Here is a 24,563-nt window from a genome sequence, read left to right on the forward strand (position 1 = left end):
CAGATATCTACAGCCAGCCAGAGCTGTTGATATAACGGAGAAGATTGATGGAATTTAGATTGGCGCACTGCCCAAGTTGTCGAAGAAAGGAGCACCCAGTGATCTTAATCGTCTAGCTGCCAAACCCGGTCATTAACAGAGAAAGTGCTCTACAGTCTCCTTCTCTGAAAGGTCCTCACAGCTTCTGCAAAGGGGGCTAAGTGGTAACCCTAGCTTTTCCGCGTGTGTGCCGATCGTCCAGAGACTGATAAACACAGCTACGAGTTTGGAAGTTGAAAGGCGTGGAATCCAAAGGACTTTCTGAGACCTTCGGATATCGTATTGGGGCCAAAGGGTTTTCGAAATAGCACATGAAATAATTTGTGTAGTTCCCCCTTTAACAACTGTCATGGGGATACCGATGACCGGATAGGAGGTCTCTGAGGCCAATTCAGTCCCTTTCTTGGCAAGTTCATCAGCAATTTCATTTCCCTCTATCTTCCTATGTCCTGGAACCCAGATTAGAGAAATTTTAACTGCACACCCAAGAGATTTGATCTCCTCCTTACAATAGTTTACTAATTTCATTCTGCACCATAGCGTCGTGAGAGCCTTGATCGCGGTTTGACTATCGGAGAAAATGTTAATATCTCCCTCGCTCCCGCACTCCCTAAGCATTTTGCATGCCTGCAGGATCGCAAAGACTTCTGCTTGAAAAACATTAGCAGTATGCGGCAGTTTAACGGAGATAGATAAATTGGCTGATTTAGAGAAACTCCTGCTCCGAATCCCGATTCCATCTTGGAATCGTCAGTGAAGTCAGAGGTGCAAGCTTCTGTGCAGATTTTCCCCTCGATCCAATCCTGTCTGCTTGGAAAGTTTGGCCTAGCACGGCTCTCAAACTCTAGTTAGCGGATAGAGAGATATGTTCAAAGTTTGGAGAAATACGGTGTTAACTGCCCGAAAATGCTACCCTGTCCCTTGAGAGATTGCCTCCAGATGCCAATCTCGTTTAACCGGATTGCACTTTGAGCTGCGATGAAAATGACGGAAAAGTCGATGGGAAGTAAGTGCAAAAGGACATTCAGGGCAACACTGGGGCAAGTTTTACATAGTCCGGTGATGCCAAAGCATGCAATTTAGTGTTATTATAGCCCTTCCGAAGAGCTTCCCACCAAACCAGGCTTCCATATGTTAAAATTGGTAAAACCACTGCGTTGTACATCCACAGCACAACCTGTAGCTTGAGTCCCCATTTTTTATCGAACATAGATTTGCAGGAGTAGAAGGCTATACCCTTCTTTACCCGATTTTCAATGTGTAGCTTCCAATGGAGTTTGGAGTCAAGTATCACTCCAAGATACCTAACTTCCGATGAGAGCGGGAGAACGTGGTTGTTTAATTTGGGAAGTCGAAAGGGTGGAGGTTTATATATTCTGGTAAATAGCACCATCTCCGTTTTGTCAGAGTTGACTCGGAAGCAGCTAGTGGTAGCCCAGCGACTGAGTACAGCCTTGATGACCTTTCCAAAATCTCAACCATGACTGAGGGAAATGGTCCCGATAGCCTCAGGAACAAGTCATCGACGTATGCTACAACCTTAACCCCACCCTTATTTAACATTATCAGAACTTCGTCAATAGTAACTAGCCAAAGTAGGGGCGGACGGACACCACCATGCGGCGTCGCCCTGTGAACGAATCCTGTGACTTTAGCGCCTCTTGCCACCGCATTAACTTCCCTACAGCCAAGCAGGGACGAGATCCTCTGTCTCTGGTCTTTCCACCTCTAGGCTAAATGAATTGTTTGCCTTCTAGAGATTTTTTAACATTCCCTACGACCCCGTGTAAGGCTGATTCGGTGGATTTACCTCTCAGGTAAGCACGTTGAGCTTTAGTGGTATTTAGTTAAAAAAATTTCTAACATAACATGGATATCTATAATTATATAAGGGAGAATGGGGAGTTGTGAGACGGGTTTTGTTTTTGGACCCGTATTACTCAAAATCTTAATATTCTGCATATGTCAACGATGGAATCTTTAGTCAATGAATACTGGAAGCTATTGGTATGGCCTATTTAACAAAACTACAATTTTCCTTAAAATTAAAATTGTATATAATAATATAAAATATAATATATTACAAAATACAAAAATGTGGGGAGTTGTGAGACACCATGGTTTAAATCAATAAAAATGACTTATTTTAGTTGTTAGTTCTTTATTAAGATGAAAAATAAAAAAGAAAAGACAATTGTTATAAAAAAGTGTATAAAAAATGCCATGCCATCAATCTGATGATTCGGAGTGAGAATATGTATAATAACCAGTTCGTAAATTGGCACACTTTAGGTGCACAGCTCGATCGCATACATTGCAATTGTTGTTGTTTCGGCGTAACTTTTTCGGCATTGCACCTTTGCAGATGATGCAAAAATGATATATATACAAACAATGCATGAATATTGCGAGGTACTTATGAAAGATGCGTTAAAACGTCGAAAAAAACGGTGTCTCACAACTCCCCACGTTTGTTGTCTTACAACTCCCCAAATCGTTTTTTTATAAATGGCCGCGTAGTCATAAACACATTGAACGTTCATGCCCAAGTGAATGTGTAAATTCAAAGCTAATAGGACAATGAATAATTTGTATATATTAACATTTGCAATTTGCTTCAACAACTGATCGAATGTATCGCAAAACAAATGATGAAAAAAACTTACCGAGGAATTCCAAAACACAGTAACTGGAGAGACGCGTCGAATGCGGGTAAATATGACCAATGCTAGCTGAAAAGTGAGATCGCATCGAGAACACTTGTTGACACTTAAAATCGAATGTAAACAAATGAATAATGCCAAAAGGTAACAATGTCTCACAACTCCCTGTGTCTCACAACTCCCCATTTTCCCCTACGGTTATCAATATAGAAGTATCGCATTTTAAATTGAAATAAAACAACGAAAATTCAAATGGATTGGGCAATCTTTATTATTTTTAGCTAGCACCTTTCATGGCATTCATTTTCTAAAGGTAATCCCTTTCAAATGTTGGCCGCAACTGCACCGAAATTCGGTCATCCCTAAACACGAAGTTGAATGACTCGCTTGAGGACTTCGGTCTGTGTCTTGTGTATAACTTTAGTAATGTTGGCTTCCAATGCCTCTATCGAAGCTGATTTATCCACAATGCATTTAGACTTAACATACACCCTCAAATAAATTTTCCAAGGTGTGATATCACACGATCTTTGTGCACAAGCCACTGATCCGAAACGAGAGATAATTAGCTCACCGTATTGACCACGTAGTAAATCCAATGTTTCACTGGCTGTGTGGCAAGTAGCGCTGTCTTGTTAGAGCCAAATGTTGTGGAGATAACAGGCTTCAATTTCCGGCATCAAAAAGTCGTTTATCATGGCACTATAGCGTTTTACCATTCACTATTACATTGACGTCCGCCTCGTCTCTGAAGAAATATTGGCCGCTGATTCCTCCAGTCCATAGGCCACACCAAACAATTGTTTTCAATCGACGTAAGTAATGGCTGCTCTTGAATGGCTTCGGGTTGCTCTTTAGCCCAAATACGGCAATTTTGCTTTCCGACTTAGCCATTAAGCCAAAAATGGGCTCATCGCTGAATACCCTAAGTTAGTCTCAGTGCGCGATGAACACTTTTCTCAGCGGTTCTTCTCGCTAGCGCGAACTGAAGCCAAATGAAATCTAAATGTGCACCTGTTCCGTATATTTCCAGAATTTTTGTAGAACTTTTCCATCCCTCATTATTTGAAATCCTCCTTTGTTGGTTCATTTTAGAGGGCTCTCAAATGCAGTATAAAAAAGTGGATGCAGGTTTTTTGTGGGCCGTAGCTACTATTTGCTAATGCGTCTCCCAACTGTATTAAAGAATATCTCAGACAATTATGGTACATCGCTTGCAGACTAAAGCCCTGTCTTCGAACTTTTTTCTCTTCATTGAATAAAAATTTCACGCAGCTCGTTCAAAACACAACATGAAATTCGCAGCAGACGTGTTTTATTGAAACTAAATAAGAGGCTTCTTGTCTCAATTCCTGCTCATTAGAAAAATAGATAGATAGTTATTAACCGCTTAAGCCTAAGAGACCTTCAGCATCTCTCATGAATGCTAACAATTTTTGGTAGATGAATTATTAACGCATACGGGTTAGACTCAATAGGAATCTCAGTCTCTCAATGACCAACACCAAATATTCTGTAAATATGCTTGGGCATCTCATCCAATCCAACCGGTGCATGTGACCGGCTGGGAAATGTCACCGCAACCACTTAGTGTTTTTTCTACCGAACAGTGCCTTCTACTTTCTGTGGACACCGATTGCTCGTCAGTACTTACACACTTGAGTTGACCCACTCAGTAATTGGAATAATGAATATCACCAGCTAAGTCACATAATAATTCCGCTCCAGTAAAGTTCCTCCTCTTAACATCTGTTTGCGCGGCTTCTTTGCCTTCGATCTCGCAAGTGCCGGAAATCCGTTCAGTTATTTTTTTTTTTGCTGCCAGAAGCTGAAAGGTGTCACTTGAGACTTATGCTGACGCAGGTCAAAACCGTCAACATCTCAGTTTGAAGAAAATTTGCTTCAAGACTTCGTTACCATACCCATATATGAGTTTGGGAAAAAGAAGTCCATTATTTTTGCGTAAAATTTTTACAAAAATGGTTTAAAACTATTTTATAATCGATCTTTAGCTCTTGGGCGATACTTAGACTACAAATATGCCGGTAGACTTTGATTATTTCTGTGATGCTATCGACATTTTCGACATTTTCTTTAACATCAAAATTGGCTGAACGGAATTGACGAAAACAAAATTGCCCCTAATCAGCTGTTACAATATCGCCACCATAAACACCATTCACAACTTCAGCGGCCTGGAGTGCATTTCGCGTATATCAAAAAAAAAAAATGTAAAATGAACAGAATCTTCTCTTTGTTGGCTTCCATTGTTAACACTCTGTAACTCACAACTTATGGAACATATGTACCTATATGTACCTTCTCCGCCTGCTCATCTATACTATTGAGTATATGTAGAATTTAGGTGTGCAAGCCAGACTCTCCAAACTTCGTAATCGAGAATATGAACTTTGAATTTCCCGCCGAGGCATGCTTTTCTAGTCATATAGTCAGTAGTCTTGCACCCTCCCAACCGGCGATTTTTGCATTTCAGAAATTTGCTATCAGCAGAGTTCCGCCGGATAACCATTTATGCATCTCTATCGATACTAAAATTTCGAATTGCCTACCCATGTACTCTGTGTAGAACTCCTATGTTTTTGTGCTCTTATTTTCTGCTCCCTTAACTTTGCTCCATTTTTTTTATTTGACAAATTTATTAGCGTCTGATTATACGCGGATGCCAGAATAATAATTAAACGCTAATGAGGAATAAATTGTGTACACAGCTTTGTTCACTACCATCCATTGGAACTCATTATCAAGCTGCCTATTAAAAGGCCAATGAAAACAAATTAAGAAAAAAACATTGATTGCTTCAAACGCTTATCTGAAGCGCGTGCATGGACCCCACATGCACACACCCGCACAAAATAGCACAGCTTAGGTTCATTAAACAAAGCTTAAGGTGTAGTATAAATTTGGACGCAGCTGCTAAATATTCAAGTATTTCATAACTTGCTGCAAAGCCCTCAAGTTCAAGAGGAGAATGGAGACCTTTCTAAAGTCATCACACTTCAAGGTATCACTGCTGCTCACACTCTCAATGGCAGCAGTTGTTTGCAGCAGCGCCTATGGGGTGATGGATGATTGCAGTAATGAGAGTTGGCATTTGTACAAAGTAGGAATTAGAAGGGGAGAGTGTTTGATGCGGGAAAATTTTAACTATTTTTCTATCTCTACAGACTCAATTCCAAAAGCAATATGGTTCAACGGTCGAGGATGCGCGTCGACGCTTAATATTTTGTAATAACATGCACATGATTTACGCACACAACGAGCGTTATAAGAGAGGTGAGGTAACTTTTGAAATGGGCGTTAATCAGTTCGCCGATTTGACCACTGAAGAATTTCGTCGTTGGTTGCATGGTGGGAGTATTGGTGGTGGTGGAGGAGTAGTCGGCGAGAGTTTCACTAGTGCTGGACCATATTCTAAAAGACATTAAGTTGATGCGAATATTGTATTTCTTATTTAATTATTAGTCCCAAGTATTTATTTTTTTAATTAAATTAAAAATTAATATTTATATTAAAATAATTTTTGTTTTTCACACGTAGAACATTATTTAACCTTAAAGAAATTTTACTAATTAAATTTACTCAAAAGATTTCTTCCGTGCATTTTGTAAAACTTAAATTTGGATGTCTTTACTACCAGAAAACACCTTCCACATGAGTAATTTTATTTCCAACTTACCTATTTGTTATAGCCTATAACGGGTGATGACAAAAAATGAGACTTTTATTAAACGTATCTAATTTAAAAGCTAACCCATCGCAGGAGTAGGCGAAAATTTTTTTTTTTTTTTTTGTAGCTATGGATATTTTAGCTCGCTACCAAGGCGTAATTATTAAAGGTGGTTTCGGCAAAACCACTGTGACTGTGAGTCCAGAATGAAACAAGGCGAATTTATTCTTTGTTTTCTACTTTCCCAAGGCTTTGCTTTGGCAATCAAGCGTGCAAAACATTATTGTTGGTCTGGTGACACCATCTTGAATGAAAGCGCCTTGATCGGTACGTAGTTTCTGTTTCCAGAAAGAGACAATAGTTTTCATAAAGATGGCGTTGAAGCAACCATCCACGAGCTCATTTGCCAGTTCTAAAAAAACTGAAAGTCTTGACAATCTAGGAGTTCCTAAATCTGCTTTATATATAATTCTTTATTTACTCATTTATTTATCGAGTCTATGAGCATGGAAAAAGAGCGAGGCAGTTGAAGAATTTCATTGATCATGACTAATCGGGGCCTATCCAACCAAAGAGGTTGTCTGTAAAGTAGGTTTACTGACGATAGTTTAACGTGACAGAGTCTTAAGAAAATACTGATGGAATGGTTGCATTTTTCAAAAGAAAATTTTAATTTTATTTGTTTGATAGATATTTTGTATAGATATAGAGGAGGAGGTAAATGGAATTGCAATGGAATAGGTCAAGTTACATTTACACAAACGTGAAAAATGACGAAACAAATTCAAGAAAAATATCTTCAATTTCGATTGTGCATCAGACGTTAATAAGTCAACAACACTAAGAGGCAACATCATCGATTTGCCTTTTTCAAGACACTTTACACTCGAAACCCTCTCTTTCATTTCCTACTTCTCTTAACATCGTCCTATTCTCAACAGAGAAATGGTTCATTACCATGCAGACAGGAAGAAGGCACATGCAAATACAAGTATGTGAATTTATATACCTACATATGCGCATATACATACATATATAATATATGCTCACTCAAGTAGGACAGAGCCAGATGTCGAACGTTGCCGAACGCGGGGACCGATTGTGCTCTTTGTCGTTCGTTCCGCGCTCTCGCTTGCAGTTCAAGCACATTAGCTTATGCGCATGCTTTGCATGCTTATATACATATATTAGTATACAACATATCTTATAAGGTATGTGGTAAATATTACCATACATTTTTTCCTTCATATATATTGTAATATAATAAAAAAATTGTAATATATATAAAAGTAATGCTCTACATCGCAATATCCGTTAAAGGAATTTCGAAGTCAAGTGACCTTACAGCGAACCAAGAACTACACCTGAATTAATGTTTAGGCAAAATTTTGATTCCTTTTCTTAAAAAGTGCCATTGTGATGGAAAAATGTATTATGGCCTGCAAAAGTGGCGTCCCATTATAGCGTTAAAGCGTTGGAGTTAAAAAAAAAAACAAAGAACTAAGCTGTACCAAAATACTGGAATCCCACAAACTTGTTCTACTATCGTCCAATAGAGGATGGCTCTGGAAGTTTAAGTTCAGTGACATACAAGAACAACTGTAGAGCTAAAAACCGCGAAGAACACAAAAAAGGAATCTGTGCATGTATTTGTAAAATAGACAAAAATGCGATCCCACAGACATTCCTGACATATGGCTGATGAGGGTTTTTTTCAATTATAAATTAATTTTTCTTAATACTTAAGACTAATAACAGTTTAGTCTGTACCATCAAAAATGGATTTGTTTGAAGGCAGCATTAAGGGAATATAAACGTGAATATGCGTTTAAACAAGAGTGCGTAATTTTTCATCGTAAAAATACTCGGCCTCATTTCGCTGTAACGGTTAACAATTATTTACAAACCTGTGGAGGGGAAATTCGATTAAAACTGCCATCTCTATTTAAATCTCATAGTTATACTCTTTCTATATATTGTTTCTTGATATTTTCACTCGCTTTACTCAATGCAGGAAGCTCTCTCAGGTATACGGTATACTTGGCTTGGTTTTTTCTCTCTCTCTCACCTCAAAAGATGAACTCTGTTTTTGACAAAAGTATCCAGAGAGATTACAATTGCGGCCGCCGTAGCCGAATGGTTGGTGTGTGACTACCATTCGGAATTCAGAGAGAACGTAGGCTCGTTTCACAAAAAAATAGTAGATCTCTCCATTTGTGGAACAACTTCAAGCCGCACGCCACAAATAGGAGGAGGAGCTCAGCCAAACACCCAAAAAGGGTGTACGTGCCAATTATATATCTATCCAGAGAGATTTCCATAACAAAGGACTTCGTTGGGCAAAATTTATATAAAAGCATGCCCGTTGTTGCATAACTCAATTCCTATTTTTGTAAATAAAAATTGTTTTTTCTTTTGAAGTAAACATACCGATTTAGTGAGTAAAATGAATACAAATTTAATTTAATTTTATCAATTTATTTCTTTATATATTATTTATTCTTATATATGCCATAATAATATCAACTGAACAAAATGCCAATACTTACATAAGTATTTATAAATGTATGCATGAGTATTTGCCATTCAGCGAAAACATTTTACTAATTTTATATAATTTATTTTATGGGGTTTCTTTCAATTTTTCATTTTTTTATATCTCTGTATATGTGTATTTATTTTTATTGTTGCCAGTTATCTTTGTTTATCAGTTTTGTGTACAGTTGTTTACTGTTTGGAATTTTTTAGTTCTTGTTTAGGATTGGCTCTATATATGATACTTTTACTACATTTTATTTTATTTTACTTTTTCATTACTTTTTCCCTTATGTCTTGTGTGTATTTTTATGTGTTTGATCTAAGTTTACCAATATAACGCACATCTACTACAACTATAAGTAAATACATGAAGCTACATTTGTGTTAGTACTTATCTATGGATGTATTTTAAGAATGTATAGGTAGGTATATGTATATGTGTGTATGTATGTATTTAAATTATGTTATAATGCGATTTAATTGTATTAAACCACTTTCTTCGAGTCACAAATTGTTAAATGAAAACCTAAAGCGAAAAAGGAGGAAAAATACTGATGTCGAAAAAATTATTTAAATGCCTAAATAAAAAATTAAGTTAAATAAGTAAATCGTGTTCTAATGAAATATTTACCTTTTTTGGAATAACAAAAAAAATTAAATAAAAATGTAATTTAAATAAATAAATCGTGTTCCACTTTAAATATTTAAGTTTCAAATTTGAATCAAAATTTAAGTGAATAATACTTTTCAAAATTATCTATAATTTTATTGAGAATATAAAGTAACCCATATCCGGAATATATCTCAGTGCACGCATGGGGAAAAGCTGTTCAGAGATGTATGGTACTGCCTAGCAGACCGTAATTCGGCTCTGAGCGAATTTGACAGCTATGCCGACGGTATTCGTTTTGTGTTTCACTAAGCGAAAGCTAAATTTTGTGAAACAGAAAACGAATGACGTCAGCATTATAGAATTCAAAGGTCTCCTCAAAATTTTTTTCACCATACCCAACGAGGTATCTATCTGGTATCTATCTATCATCCTTGCAGCGCACGCATAAGCTTTCGCGCGCTCTTTACAATGTTTAAAGTTTTAAAAACGAGTTGCGGTCACTTTTTTTTGCTGCTAACGCTAGATTGGTAGCTGTGAAGACCTCATTAAAGTGCGGTCAGTTTTTAACGCAATGTTTAAGTTCCAAATTTAAATTCATTTATATATATTTATAATTTATTGTACAATATAATTCAATACTAGGTTTGCTGCTTGTAAGCAGCTTTCTCGTTCTCTCTTAACAAATCGGCTCTCTGGGTTGCTAACTCTCAAAATTTGAGTAAAAGTGAAGGAGAAGTGAAATTTGTAGGAGAAACTCGCTCAGGTATCGGCATGTCCAAGATGGAGGAAGTGCTTTCTAGGTCAGATTACTTTAAAAATACATAAGTTATCGTAGTAGTCATCGTGCATTTAGCAATATATCCACAACACCGCAAGTTTTGCTACTCGTGGTCTGTTGCAAACTGATGAAACCGAGTGGCTTCGGCTGGAAAATTGAAAACGCTTTCTTTCTGATGATGAGGTGATGCTAAATTAATTCGAACTAGCATTTAACAAAGAGCGAAATAGAGAGATGAGTAGGATAGGCTCCACGAAGGGGCGTTGGAATACATTCCAGACTTCATTATAAGAAAGCAGTGATTGGCGGAACATGTTTCCAATGAGACTATCTTTTCACGTATGAATGGCGTTTCAGAGTGCTGGAAAGTACAAGGCCGAAGCGACAGCGCGTTTTTCTCAAAATGGTGTTTTCAAAGTCGGTGACGAACCCTCCTCGAAAACGGCTAGACCGATTAGTCTCACATTTTAACTCGAGCTTCTTAAATATATTTTTTAGTAATTAATCGAAGATTTTTTATCACCGATAAATATTTTTTTTTTTCATAAACAATTTAAGGCCGAAATTTTGGTCAAAAATTTATTTTTTTTTTTTGAGAAACCGCCATTTTGACCAAAAAATTTATTTGCCTTCGATTAATTACTAGATTTAATATTACTTTAACGAAATCTGTTTTTTTTTATTTCAGAGGATCCAGTTCAGAGATATAGTGATCATCGCAAAACGTTTTGTTAGAGAGGAGCTGCCGGAGATCAGCTGTAGCTCCCAAATATGTACTAATTTTTAGATCAATAAATTTAAAAGTTTTCTCAAAAAAATGTCTGGAAAATTCGCTTTTTTTCGGCTTTCTAACAGTATATAACCTCTGAAGTGTCCAGAGTACTTAAAATTTTAAACCACTTCTGTTTGTTTCCGTTTATGTGGAAAAACAATTTTTTCTACCTATTTTACCAAAAGGGATATAATTTTTTCCATACATATAATTAAATATGCCCGTGAATATGGATGCAAATATATGTCGAAAAAAATAAAAGTTTAAAAAAGTTCTTTTCAAAAAAAACCAAAAAAAAATGTATACTCGTATTTATGTGCACAACGTTGGTAATCGTAATGGCGTGCCTAAGCATAACAGAGGCCATGAAAACTATGCCAACTGCTGGCATGAAAGCGCGTTTAAATTTACCACCGCTACATTTAGTAATACAAGAGGAAGCTACTATGCAAGCACTCTCTTTTCGTATGAAAGAAACACTTAAACCAGGAGATCTTACTGCACTCCTCAATATCTTGAACAAGATTCAACACACAGTATGCATAACCCAAGCGAATGACTACACGGAACCTGTACTCAATTTTATAAAGAGATACATGGTTATCTTCTCGTCTAAGGAAGAGTGGAACACTAACCCAACATGGCTAAATGATGACTCACAAAAATGGTACACAGATGGTTTCAAAACGCTCCCAGGAGTAGGAGCAGGTATAGTGGGGCTTAGAGCACACAAATATCCTAACACTAAGTACAGATACCACAATTTTCCATGCGGAGCTCTTTGCCATAATGGAAACAATGGGAATCATATCCAAAAGAGGGTTCGAGAAAGTAAAAATTAAAATACTCTCAGACAGCCAATCGGTTCTCAAAGCCTTGAATAGCTCCACATTCAAGTCAAAAGTCCCAACAGAGTGTATTAATACACTCAACAAACTGGCCACTCACAACCAGGTCTCACTGGTTTGGGTACCAAGGCATGAGGGACACGAAGGGAGTGCGAAGGCAGACTTTTATGTATGCCAAAAAAGGGGCAAAAGAGCTATTTATTGTTCCAACCCCATTTTTCGGCTTTAACAAAAATAATATAAAACAAGGTACCGAAAAATGGATCCAAACTAAAATCAGGGAACACTGGAACAGCGCAAGCGGCCTTAATCACTCCAAAAAGTTTTTGAACTTCAATGCCAACAGAGCAAAATCTGCGCTAACCCTAGATGAAAAAGGCTTCAGTGTACTCTGTGGAGCACTTACAGGTCACTTTGCCTGGAATAAACCCTTTAACAAATAGGATTATCTAGTACAAGATCAAGCAGGTTCTGCTATGATGAAGTCTATGGAACACTGAATCACCAACTGTGAGGAATTAGGCCACAGGAGACACAGTATCCTGGGCTCGTACCTACTGGTTCATTCTGTGGTGTACTAAATAATTGTAATTAAGTAATTAGGTGCGCACATTAGATCAATCTGGTCGCAGTGCATAAAGGCCTTAACCTAACCCGTACAACCATTACCATTACCCAACGTTAGCTTAATATAAAAAGGAAAAGCTAAAAAGAAATAAATTGCAGTGATTTGGTATTCTCGTCCCCTCAGTCAAAGATAACCATGCCCATAAATCCTTGCTTCATTTGGGCATGCAGCTCAATCGTATAAATGTTGTGACTGAACAATAAACAGCAGATTTGATTACCCGGCTTTTAGAACTATTTAGTATTTGTGTAGGTGTTCCCTTATCAAGTGACAGTAAACAAACCTCAAATAAGGTAATGACTAGAAAAATTGTATACTTATTTGTATTTAAGTGCAATTAAATTTAAAAAATTACCCACAAAGTAATAATTCAACTTTCGGAACTGATAACAACTTCTTGGGAAATTAAGCAAAGCAAACATAGTAAAATAATAGAATATGCGATCGCGAAAAATAGACTAATAAACACGAATGAAGAAAATGGTAAATAAAAGTTACTCATAATTATTGAGGTTTAAACAAATGTAAATAAAGAAATAGAAATTTAAGTCTACTAGGTGAAGTCCAAAATAAACAAAAACTGGCGACATAAAAATGTTTTTGATGGCGCCTTCTTTTTAATGAGTTAGTGCATCCCTAGCTGACTTCCAGTGAAAGCTTGGTAGCATTCGGTTCAGTGGAAGCGAAGTTATTGTGTCTAAAGTGTCAGTATGTTTGTGTCATCGGTACAAAAATGAGTTTCGGAGAAAGAGCTAATATCAAATTTGGTTTTAAAATCGAAACATTTGAATTAATGAAAAAAGTTTACGGCGATGATTGTCTATCTCCTGCCAGAGTTCAAGAGTGGCTTACACGTTTCAGAGATGGTTGTGAGGACATACATGACAATGAACATTCGAGCCGCCCAAAATCAGTAATCACCGAAAACTCATCGAAATTCTTCGTAAATTTATCAAAAACGATGATGAAATTCATGGAATCGTAGTTGAATATCTCCAAAACATCAATTTATTGCATTTTAACTGATCATTTGGGCTTACGAAAGGTCTATCTATGCACGTTTCATTCCGCACAAGTTAACTGAGGACCAAAAATTGCTCAGAATTCAACATTCAAAAGACCTCATGAAAGAGGCGAGAAAAGACGAGAATTTCCTTTTCCACCTTGGAACAGGTGATGAAACGTGGTGTTTCCAACATGAACCTGAAATTAAGCGTCAAAGTGCCGAATGGAAGGCCCCAGACGAGCCACCAACAAAAAAATCGCGTTTGGAGAAGTCGATGCTCATTTGTTTTTACAATTCCAAGGGAATTATCGACAAGGAGTTCGTGCCAACGGGCCAAACCGTCAATGCAATTTTCTATCTTGTCATTTTGAAGCATTTGTTGCATCGCATTCGTCAAATCCGCCTAAATGCCGCGAAGGAGGAAGCTGGCGCTTATTGCATGATAATACACCAATTCATAGATCCACTCTTGTGACTGATTTTTTGGCTAGAAACCGCATTTTAACCATCAATCACCGTATTCGCCTAATATGGCTCCCTGTCTTCTACCTATTCGGTAAATTGCATTTGGCCATGAAAGCAAAAGGTTTTTCGTCCCTAGAGGCCATCTAAAAGGCTTGTACCGACATCCTGAAGGACATTCCCGTCAATGACCTGAAATACTCTTTCGAAAAGCTTTTAGATCACGCAGAACAGTGTATCGTGGCCAGAGGGGACTATTTTGAATAAATAAACTCAAAGTTATCAGAACAAAGCTTCTGACGTTTCTATTTTAGCTCAGTCTTGTTTGTTTTGGACTTCACCTTGCACAGTTTGCATGTGTTCGAGCTTCCACTGTTATTTTTTTATATAGATATGTAGCAACTCGTTCTAAGAGAAAATTCAATAACAGTGGCAACATCGCAATTTCTATCAGTAAAATATTGAGAATCTGCCGCTCAGCACTAATACAACAATACAAACTATTTTAATGTGTAATGAAATTGAGAACGAAAAGTAAGTTGTTTGGAATAAATGTTATTTTGAACATTAAAACATAGTTTATTTATTGATTTTAATGAAAAATTAAGTTCGACTGAAACCAAGTCGTTGGTTGATTGGCCTTTGGAAATGAGCTTAATTTGAAAAATAAATCGGTTTCTTACAGCAAAGTACTGGAAAATTTAAAATTGATCAGATATTCCACCACTTGTCGCAGCGGTGCACACTGCTCTCGCCGCTAGCGAACAATCAGGTGCCTTTCGTTAGCTTCGGTAGGAAGTCTAATTTGTATATCCCAGATATAGATCAATGCTTAAATCCAGAGAACCTATTAATGGGATCTCAGCACACTTTCTACACCGACGAATCCAAAACCCGCGCGGGTAGCGGATCTGGATGGTACTTGGATGAAGACACTAAGTACTCTTACGCTACAGGAGAGATGGCTACGGTATTTTTACTGTATTCTGTAATGTAGCATACAGGCTGATTGAGAAGCAGTGGCGGGGTAGTAGTATTGGAATTTGTAGTGACAGTCAAGTTGCACTGAGAGCCCTTGCTAACCTACCTCTCGAAATTAGTCGGTGAATGTAAGCCATAACTGATCACTGTTGCAAAACAGAACAAAGATTATCTTTTATGGCTACCTGGACTTTGTGGTATTACAGGAAACGAGTTGGATTATAAACTGGCTAATGAAGGCCCTCCAAGCATACCACTAGGCCATGAACCCTTTCTAGGTGTCAATTCTGCATCCATTCAACTAATAGAATTAGGCTTAGGCTGTTGGGGTGCGATGTACTGAGTATGGGTAAAGTTCATACTCTTCCTCTTTCGGATCTCTAAAGATTCATCAATGAATCCAAAAGATTGGCGGGAGAGTGAACTCAAATCAAATTTTTCAGTCATATACCCATCTATCCTGCCTCTCTATTCCTTCTACTGTAATCTAGCCGGGTGTAATACAATGATCTTCCTGACTGAGGGCTTGGAATTGTCTAACCATTTGTACTGTAATCGCTTTAAAGAAGAAAGAGATGCACTAGAAAGAGTTTTGGAGCATTCTACAGCTCGAAACACCCTCACGAGAGATATGTGTTCAACTTGCGGCAAGTGGGAGTCAGTTCAAGCTTTCGCAGCAAAAATCATAATGTGTCTACGCCATATTGACGAGAGCGCAAGGCACGGCAGCAATTAATAGTAGCAACACCAGGCCAGACGCAGCATCACCATTAGCAGCAGTGTAGCAGTGAGGCTGATCGAAATTGACGGACCGACGACAACCAAAGACACTTCACTCATAAACTCGCAATGGCGTAGACACACAAGAAGACGAGCCTATATGTAGCACAAAGATGGCTACAAAAATGGTAGACCCAGACGTGGGTGAATAGAATTGATCCTTTTTATGGATGCCGTCATGGGCCGCCTCGAAGTAATGCGGGAAGTAGTCCCGGAAAGGGTTTAGAAGAAGAGAAAAGACTGTTTTAGTTGACACATCACTCAACGCAGTAGACGACAATGGCTGTAAGTGCGAAAGAAATTTGGATCCTACCTCACCCACCAGCAAAAAATAAAAACAACAAAAAAACCTTATCACACCAATTAATGACAATTAGTTATTTTGGCCTGAATCTTTGTGTAAATATTTTTAAACTAAGAAATTAACGAAAATGTGTTTTAATTAGTTTGGAAATACATTTTTTTGAAATAATAATACAAAAGTTTTGTATACAATATTATACAATCAAATTTCTTGCGGAAATATTGTAGTAACCAATAAGTCACCTTAGGTATTAGTACCAACAAAAATATGTATACATAAAGACAGAAAGTCCCAAAGAGTCTCGTTACCTAAGCTCTCCTATCTCATTCCACCACGCAAATGTTAAATTGGTTTCTGTATGAGGTATTAATAGAATTTCCCCTCTATTAATTTTAAAATTTCCCACAGCTATTCGAAAACGCGCTGAAAAAATAATTTTAAATCTCGGACCACTTTGCAAATGCCGAAATCTCAAGGTTTTGAACGTACAATCGCGTAAAAGGGCTACGGAATATTTCGGCATTCAGCACTGAAGTCGTAAAATTTGTTTGTCTGGTTCATTGTGCTAAAATATGATATTCGCACTACTCTTCACATTCAGAGCGTGTATGTGTAAGCATGTTTTGGGTGTCTACATTTATTTAACATTCTGTTAAGCGTCGCTGATTCGGCTGATGCTGTAATGTTGTATCAATAAATAATCCTTCACTGGCATTTAAATAGTCTCTGATTACTTTTTTGAATGTATTTTTAATTAAATAATGTTTTGTTTTGTTAGTAGCAATTTATATAATTTTTTCAAACATAACTTTAATTTTATTTAAATCAATTTGATACACGGCACCCAACAGAAGGTTAAGAAATAATGAGCTGTATATTTCAGCAAATTTTTTGTATGCTAATTTGTTGATTTACATTTAAATTAGGTTAAATTTGAATAAAAATGTGATTAGAGAAATCTTAACTTAAGATATTTGCAACGATTACTCAGCTGGCCACTGTTTGTTTTTGTATCTTGAACAAGTATTACATTTGTTTAAAAATTAAATTAGAGGTGCCATAGCCATAACCACAGACATCTGCTGATCGAACCAACCTATAGGCAAAACTGTAAGCGATTTGAGGTGACATTAATGAATAAACCACTAATTTCTTCGCACTGCTCATTTTGCTATGCTTTATTTAGGCTCTGCACTTTGGAAATGCACACATAAATGACAATATATTTAAATCTCAGCTGTTTATGGCTATGGAGCCAGCATTAACACCAATAACAATGTCAGCCTTGAAATCCAACGTAGAATCTCTCTTGCCAACAAGTGCTACTTTGGACTAAGTAGGCAACTGAGCAGTAAAGTCCTCTCTCGACGAACAAAACTAACACTCTACAAGACTCTCATCATGCCCGTCCTAACGTATGGCGCAGAAGCTTGGACGATGACAACATCCGATGAAGCGACGCTTGGAGTGTTCGAGAGAAAGATTCTGCGTACGATTTTTGGACCTTTGCACGTTGGCAATGGCGAATATCGCAGACGATGGAACGATGAGCTGTATGAGCTTTACGACGACATAGACATAGCGCAGCGAATAAAGATCCAGCGGCTACGTTGGCTGGGTCATGTCGTCCGAATGGATACAAACGCTTCGGCTTTGAAAGTATTCGATGCGGTACCAGCTGGTGGTAGCAGAGGAAGGGGGCGGCCTCCTCTGCGTTGGAAAGATCAGGTGGAGAAGGACTTGGCTTCACTTGGTGTGTCCAACTGGCGCCGGTTAGCACGAGAAAGAAACGACTGGCGCGCTTTGCTAAACTCGGCCAAAATCGCGTAAGCGGTTATAGCGCCAATTAAGAAGAAGAAGAAGTTTATGGCTATGGCACCAATAATAGGTGATAGTAAATATCGTTACGGTTAAGGCCGCGGTTAAGATTATGGTGTTATGGTATGACACCTCTAATTTAACCTTTACAGTTCGTCTCCTATAACAAAGCTTTTTTACGCACTTACATACATAACATCTGAGTTTACAGCAAAAACAAAAAAACAAAAAACCGTACAACGACAACTGTCTACTTATAATCTGCAAAAACCTTTGACATCACCATTCAACAAATTTTAAATCAAGATTTATTGAAGCAAATTACGAACTGAAAAATGCAAACGATAGGGAAAGTTTTCAACTGATACAAATATGTGTATTAACACATACATACATATGTATGTATATGTCGCATATGTCGATAAAGCGGATTGCAAAAGCCGATAAAAACCATGGTGAAAAGATTTCTAATGCGAGCCGTTAGCCGGCTCTCAGCGAATTATACAGAATCTGCGAATGAGCAGTGCCGCAGCAAGAGTTATGAATCGGTTTGTTTACGAAAAAACTAAGAATGTGTGAGTGATATACACGTTGCGTTGCCGTCTTAACAAACTGCCGTCCAACTGATTGGACGAGTGTGTGAATACATGTGAAATGGTCGTGCAGAACTCGGCTGGGGAATCACTCCCGTCACATGGCAGCCGATGTTCCCGACACAATTTTCTTTTTCATCAAACCTTGGATAAAGACCAACATAACAGAACTTGGAACCACCGATTTCACTCGCAACTCTGCCATAAGTTCATATAAAACTGTATGCTTATTGTTTCATACAAATTTTAAGCGCAAACATATGCGTGTTAAAAACGGCTACAGTCACATCAAATAAGCTATTTTCGAAAATAATTTCTAAATACATTTATTATTAGGAATTTTAAAATCGAAGATATGCAATTCACTGCTCACAATTTACCTAAGGGCGAAACTTGAGAATCTACTTAATTTAACACAGAAGAAATCTACACATTCCTAAGTTACGTTAAGTTAAGTTAAGTTGAAATAAATCGCTAACACATATTTGCATTTTCAAAAAGTTGGTCGAAATATTACGTTAAGTTAGTTAATTAAGTATACACTTACTGAGTTTTTAGCGTATATTTATATAGTGATACCTCCCTTGGGCATACACTCACCGTTGGTCGACTTTTGCCCGTTCAAGAGAGGTGTCCACTCAAAAGAGCGTAACTTTTTCCCATACATAAGATTTGGGAAAGAAAAAATATTCGCTCAGGGGAAGTGTCTGGCTAATAAATAGAGATGTCCGACTAATAAATAGAGAAGTCCGTTAGGAGCGGTGACATTTGCGTGGTGAAACGATTTTTAGAGGTGTACTACCTAGCAGAGCGTTACTCGGCTCTGAGCGAATTTGACAGCTATGCCGACGTTATTCGTTTTGTGTTTCACTAAGCTAAAGCTAAATTTTGTGAAACACAAAACGAATGGCGTAGAATTCAAAGTTCCCCTCAAAAATTTGTTCCCCATATCTAAGGAGCAAATCTGGTATCTATAATCCTTGTTACATTTCTATTTGTGTCATAAAAATGGTAAATTTCTAAAAGAAGAGTAGCGAAAAATTTATTTTTGCTTTATAAAAATTATACATTAAATAAATCCTGGGATCTCCTAAGCTTAAGCCCGATAGTACGGGATGTGGCAAAATTTTAGAGTAAGGCTGACGAAAATTTTGCTTAAAAAAAAAAAAAATATATGTATAAATCTCGGCACACCCAGGGTTCGGGATGTGGAAAAAAATTAAAAAAAACGGGTAACGAAAAATTTATTTTTGCTTCCAAAAAAAAAAAAAACATTACATATAAAACTCGGCATCCCCAAAGCTTAAGCCCGATAGTTCAGGATGTGGCAAAATTTTAAAAAAGGGTAACAAAAAATTTATTTTTATTTAAAAAAAGTAAATAAAAATCAATCGAAAACAATAAATCTCGGCATCCCCTAAGCCTAATCCCGCTAGTTCGGTAATGAAAAAAATAATAATGCGAAATTGTGGATACCCGTATCAGATGCCTTAACGACAACAAACACAAACATCTAAGTATGTTTTATGAGTTTTCGTTATTGTTGTTATATTTATTGTTAATTTTCTATAACTAAATAATAAGTTATTCAAAAACCACTAATTTTCTACGATTTACTTTAGTAGGTATGTAAATTTCAATGTTATTGTGCATACATAAATATTAAATATATATATGTATGTATGCACGTGTGAGTTACCGGTATGCATAGTGACATAAAGAGATTATTTGCATATGTATGTGTGTATATGAATTTATGACATTCGAAATGTATTCTTAATTCTTGCCGGCTTTGTTGATATTTTGTATGTAAATTTACAAACATTCGCTTGTTTGCTGTAAATTTTAAAAATTTTCCAGTTATTTATTTTAAATTATTGGCTTGCTTATGTATACATTAGGGTTGTGTGTTTTGTTAATTTACCAGCAATAAATAACTTGTTTATTCGCAAAGTCTACATAATCAGCTATAGAAGCTTACAATTGGTCACTGCAAAAATATGTGTCTATATGTGTGTATGTATGCGTCTGGGCATACATACATATGTGATTACATTTAATAAGTGTTCCTTCGCTCCATGCCTCTAACTTTTATTAACAAATATTTTTTTACTAATAACTACTTATTTATTTCCACTTACGTGTATTTCTCAAGTTGAAGCCAAAGCATTTTACAACTTTTTTGCATTTTATTACATTTTCACGCGCTGTACACACCTATGATAAACAGCAATTCATCGTTTAAATGCGACATAGAATTAATTTATAAAATTTACACAATTACAATTATAAACTTTTGCACTTAAGTGTTTGCTTTTAATTTAATCGCTTTTTCATGATTTTTTTTTTCTTTTGTAAGACACGCGCACTCATAGTTAGAAATATTAGTTGAAAAAATATTAAAATAGAAGTCTTGCGTACACAGTAAGTCTTCCGCCGCCTCAGCCTCCTCAGAGTAAGCTTTTTTGCATAATTTCTTTTAAAGAAATCGCATCGACTCGGAGTCAACTCTAATTCCAACTATGAATGCACGTCATTTCATTTGTGAGCGCCATTTTACAATTCGGTTGGTAGTAGTGCATACGGGTGTATCTGTGTATGTGTGTATGCATGTGGTGTGTTTAGTTCTTCAGTTTCTTTGCTGCTGCTAACTTTTTGCACAAGTTTTTTGTTTTTGCACTCAATTGCAAATACATAAATTTACATTTTCTTTAATTTTATTTCAAATGAGTATATTTGTATATTTGTCTACATATGCATGTATGTGTGTATGTATATGTTTGCTATCGGTGTTTTCGGTTCAATTTGTTATTTGTTTGTTTTAATTTAAAAAATTAGCTTGAGTTTTGCTACTGCTGCTGCTGCTTTCTACAGCACAAATCAAGCGACGCTCTTAAAGTACCCAATTCCATGAGCCTAATTGGCAATCACTTGCCAATCGTTTTTGCTCATATTTTGTTATTTTGGCTTATCTTGCTCTAATAGGTGGGCTGTTGATATTCCATGCCTTGCTGTTCCATTCCTTGCTGTTCCATGCCTATTTGTTACGAAAAGAAAAATAATCAAAATATTATTTTTTATGTGAATTTATTGCAAAATAATTCAGGCATACCTTGTTGTTGTTGGCCACTGAACGGCGACTTACTGTACTGATCGTTGTCGTTGTCCATGGAGTAGCTGGTGTAAGCTTGCTGATGCACCACGTTCGCTGGGTCTGTTTCAAAGGCAGATGTGAATTCATCGCCGGCGCCGATAAGAAAACGTTTGTAGGCGAGAAAGGCGCAAAGGGCCTGCGTTTACATGAAAAGAATGGGGCATAATTTTGAAAAAAAAAGTTATTGCATGGATGCTCTTATAAATATTTGACTGCGTAACATAATACATACAAATTTCTAACTAAGAAAGATTTAAATGTATAAAACCACATTTAAATCTTTCAATTTCCAAATATATTAATGACTTTTAAGGTAATTGCTTATGATTGACATAATATTCATTTTATTTGCATGAAATACACACTTAATTTGTGCACAGAACAACACTCAAATTATTTAAGATCTATCTGCTTTATGAAAAAAGTCTCATTTCAAACCCTTTCGAAGGCAGGACTAATCCATAGGAAGTCCTTCGCTTTCTAATTATGATCAAATCAGGCTGGAAAAATGGTTTGTACTAAAGTTAAGACCTTTAAGAATCTCTGTCTTCATCATTATTTTTATCTTACCTTTTTCTTTATCTTTGGTTTTGTCTTTGTGTTTTTCTTTATCTTTAGCTCTATCTCTAACTCTATCTCTATCTCTATCACTATCTATATCTCTATCTCTATCTCTATCTCTATCTCTATCTCTATCTCTATCTCTATCTCTATCTCTATCTCTATCTCTATCTCTATCTCTATCTCTATCTCTATCTTTATCTCTATCTCTATCTCTATCTCTATCTCTATCTCTATCTTTATCTCTATCTCTATCTTTATCTCTATCTCTATCTCTATCTCTATCTCTATCCCTATCTCTATCTCTATCTCTGTCTCTTTATCTATCTCTATCTGTATCTGTATCTTTATCTCTATTTCTATTTCTATCTCTATATCTATCTCTATCTGTATCTGTATCTGTATCTGTATCTGTATCTGTATATGCATCTGTATCTGTATCTGCATCTGGATTTGTATCTTTATCTCGATCTATATCTCTATCTTTATCTTTATCCAAGCACAAGACAATAACCATCTCTTTCTATGCCCGCTTATTCTTACTCATCTAATACCCTTCTCTTGCTGATACCATCACTCAAACCTTAACTTTCCTAGACCAATTGAAATATGATATCAATGGCTACTATTGATGGTCTAACCGCAGGAATTAATAAGCAGCTACAGCAATAATAACAACCTCTCTGAACCATGTAATACCAAACGTGATTCCAAGTATAGTGACTCCTGATGATGACTATAATGCTGAAAAATATTATTCGAGCTGCAGTACTAAATCGTTCAGGTGTAATCTTTTCAAAAGAGCGTACGATTGGTGGCGTATGCTTGATATGGATCGCTGACTTCAACAACTGCGTTTTCTGCCTTTTTAAAACTGGATAAAGAAGCAAAGTCAATGAGTCTGCAGGTTAACGAGGGCAAAAAGAAAACTTCAGTCGAAAGTTATTATTTCAATGCCGTGGAAAACCTCCTTTGCCTGGGAAACAAGCAGCACCATTAAAATTGTTAGCCTTGGCATTCAAGTGCAGCATTGCAATTCAGGAGTAAAATCCTTTCTCGCCAAACACAGCCCAAACCCTCATCATACCCGTCCTATTAAATGGCGCAGAATCCTAAACAGTGTCAAGAACTGATTAAGAGGTCCCCAGAATCTTCGGGGGAAAAAATCAGTAGAGGATCACTATTAAAGTGCGTCATAGGTGCTGTAAACTGAATAAAGATCCACCTGTTCGACTAGATAGGTTATGTCATGGAAATGGATACTTTCTAGCTCTGGTGCCCATTGAAGCTAATGGAGGAAATATATAGGAAGGCCTCCTCTGCATTAAACACACCTCGAGGTTTCTAATTGGCACTAATTACCCCGCCCCACAATGCGCCAGCTTATTCCGCACTGTCTGTCAAGAGCTTTCTAGCCAAACATAGCATGCGAGTCTAAAACCATCAGGGATCGAACTGTCATCCGAACACCGACAGCCACCCGATCGAATTAAACCAAGGGTGTAAGTAAATTGTAAAAACGTTTAACTAAATATGGTTTTTGTAATAAATTTATTATAAGACGAATTTTAATAAACTCAACTCCAACCAAAAAGATGTCATGGTGCAGTATAGGGCAAACAAAGAGTGCAATTAGAAGCCCTACGGGACAGCTTAGGGAGACCAGTAGCTGAAATTTTTCATCTCCATCACTTTCACTAGAACTCATATATGAAAACAAAGTCGGATGAGTGATAAAGATCGCGAAGAGGCACCGAAAAAATTCGAAGATACTCAACTACAACAATTATTGGATGAAGAGGCACGTCGAACCCTTGATGATATGTCTAAAGATTTGGATGTTGATGGTAAACGTTTGCACGTGATGGGAATGGTCCAGAAAGCAGGTAACTATGGCACCCAGGAGGAGAAGGAGAGGGATATCGAGAGGCGTTTGTTAACGTGTGAGATGCTTCTTGAACGGCAGAAAAGAAAAGGTTTTCTGCATCGCTACCGGCGATGAAAAATGGATCTATTATGATAACCTTAAGCGTCGAAAATGTTGGAGCCTGCAAGGTGAACCAGGTCCATCGGCAGCGAAAAAAATATTCATGCTTCAAAGGTTATGATGTGCATCTGGTGGGATCAGAAGTCTGACATATATTATGAACTCCTTAAACCATTTGAAACAATCACTGGCAATCCTTACCAACTGCAGCTAATGCGTTTGAATCTAGCTCTCAAAGAAAAGAGGCCGGAATGGGGCGGTACACGTGACAAACTGATTTTGGTGCATGACAACGCCAGACCACATGTTGCTAAATCGGTCCAGAAATATTAAGAGGGACTTGCCCTAAC

The 24,563-nt window shown here is 37.0% G+C and overlaps 2 protein-coding genes across 4 annotated transcripts in view; one reads left to right on the forward strand and one right to left on the reverse strand.

The window, feature by feature from the left end:
• Window positions 1–5,662: 5,662 nt before the first annotated feature.
• On the forward strand, window positions 5,663–6,305 carry LOC128867968 (protein CTLA-2-beta). Its single transcript, XM_054109617.1, has 2 exons — window positions 5,663–5,823; window positions 5,888–6,305. The coding sequence occupies exons 1-2, from the start codon at window positions 5,692–5,694 to the stop codon at window positions 6,146–6,148; spliced, it is 393 nt and encodes a 130-aa protein (XP_053965592.1). The 5' UTR covers window positions 5,663–5,691; the 3' UTR covers window positions 6,149–6,305.
• Window positions 6,306–17,478: 11,173 nt separating this feature from the next.
• Window positions 17,479–24,563, reverse strand: part of LOC128866348 (synaptogyrin) — a 46,163-nt gene continuing 39,078 nt past the window's right edge. For all 3 annotated transcript variants that reach the window (XM_054106994.1, XM_054106993.1, XM_054106992.1), the window contains exons 5-6: window positions 21,624–21,801; window positions 17,479–21,548 (exon numbers count right to left, since the gene is read on the reverse strand). In XM_054106994.1, coding sequence (XP_053962969.1) covers window positions 21,490–21,548; window positions 21,624–21,801 — 237 coding nt within the window. In that variant the 3' untranslated portion in view covers window positions 17,479–21,489. The remainder of the gene's footprint in view (window positions 21,549–21,623; window positions 21,802–24,563) is intronic.

Source organism: Anastrepha ludens, chromosome 6 (assembly GCF_028408465.1).
Source record: "Anastrepha ludens isolate Willacy chromosome 6, idAnaLude1.1, whole genome shotgun sequence".
Classification (NCBI taxonomy): Eukaryota; Metazoa; Arthropoda; class Insecta; order Diptera; family Tephritidae; genus Anastrepha; species Anastrepha ludens.

Coding starts and splice junctions, on each gene's coding strand:
- LOC128867968 (XM_054109617.1), top strand. CDS start 5,692: ATGGAGACCTTTCTAAAGTCATCACACTTCAAGGTATCACTGCTGCTC. Junction 5,824..5,887: donor AGAGTTGGCATTTGTACAAA/GTAGGAATTAGA, acceptor CTATCTCTACAG/ACTCAATTCCAAAAGCAATA.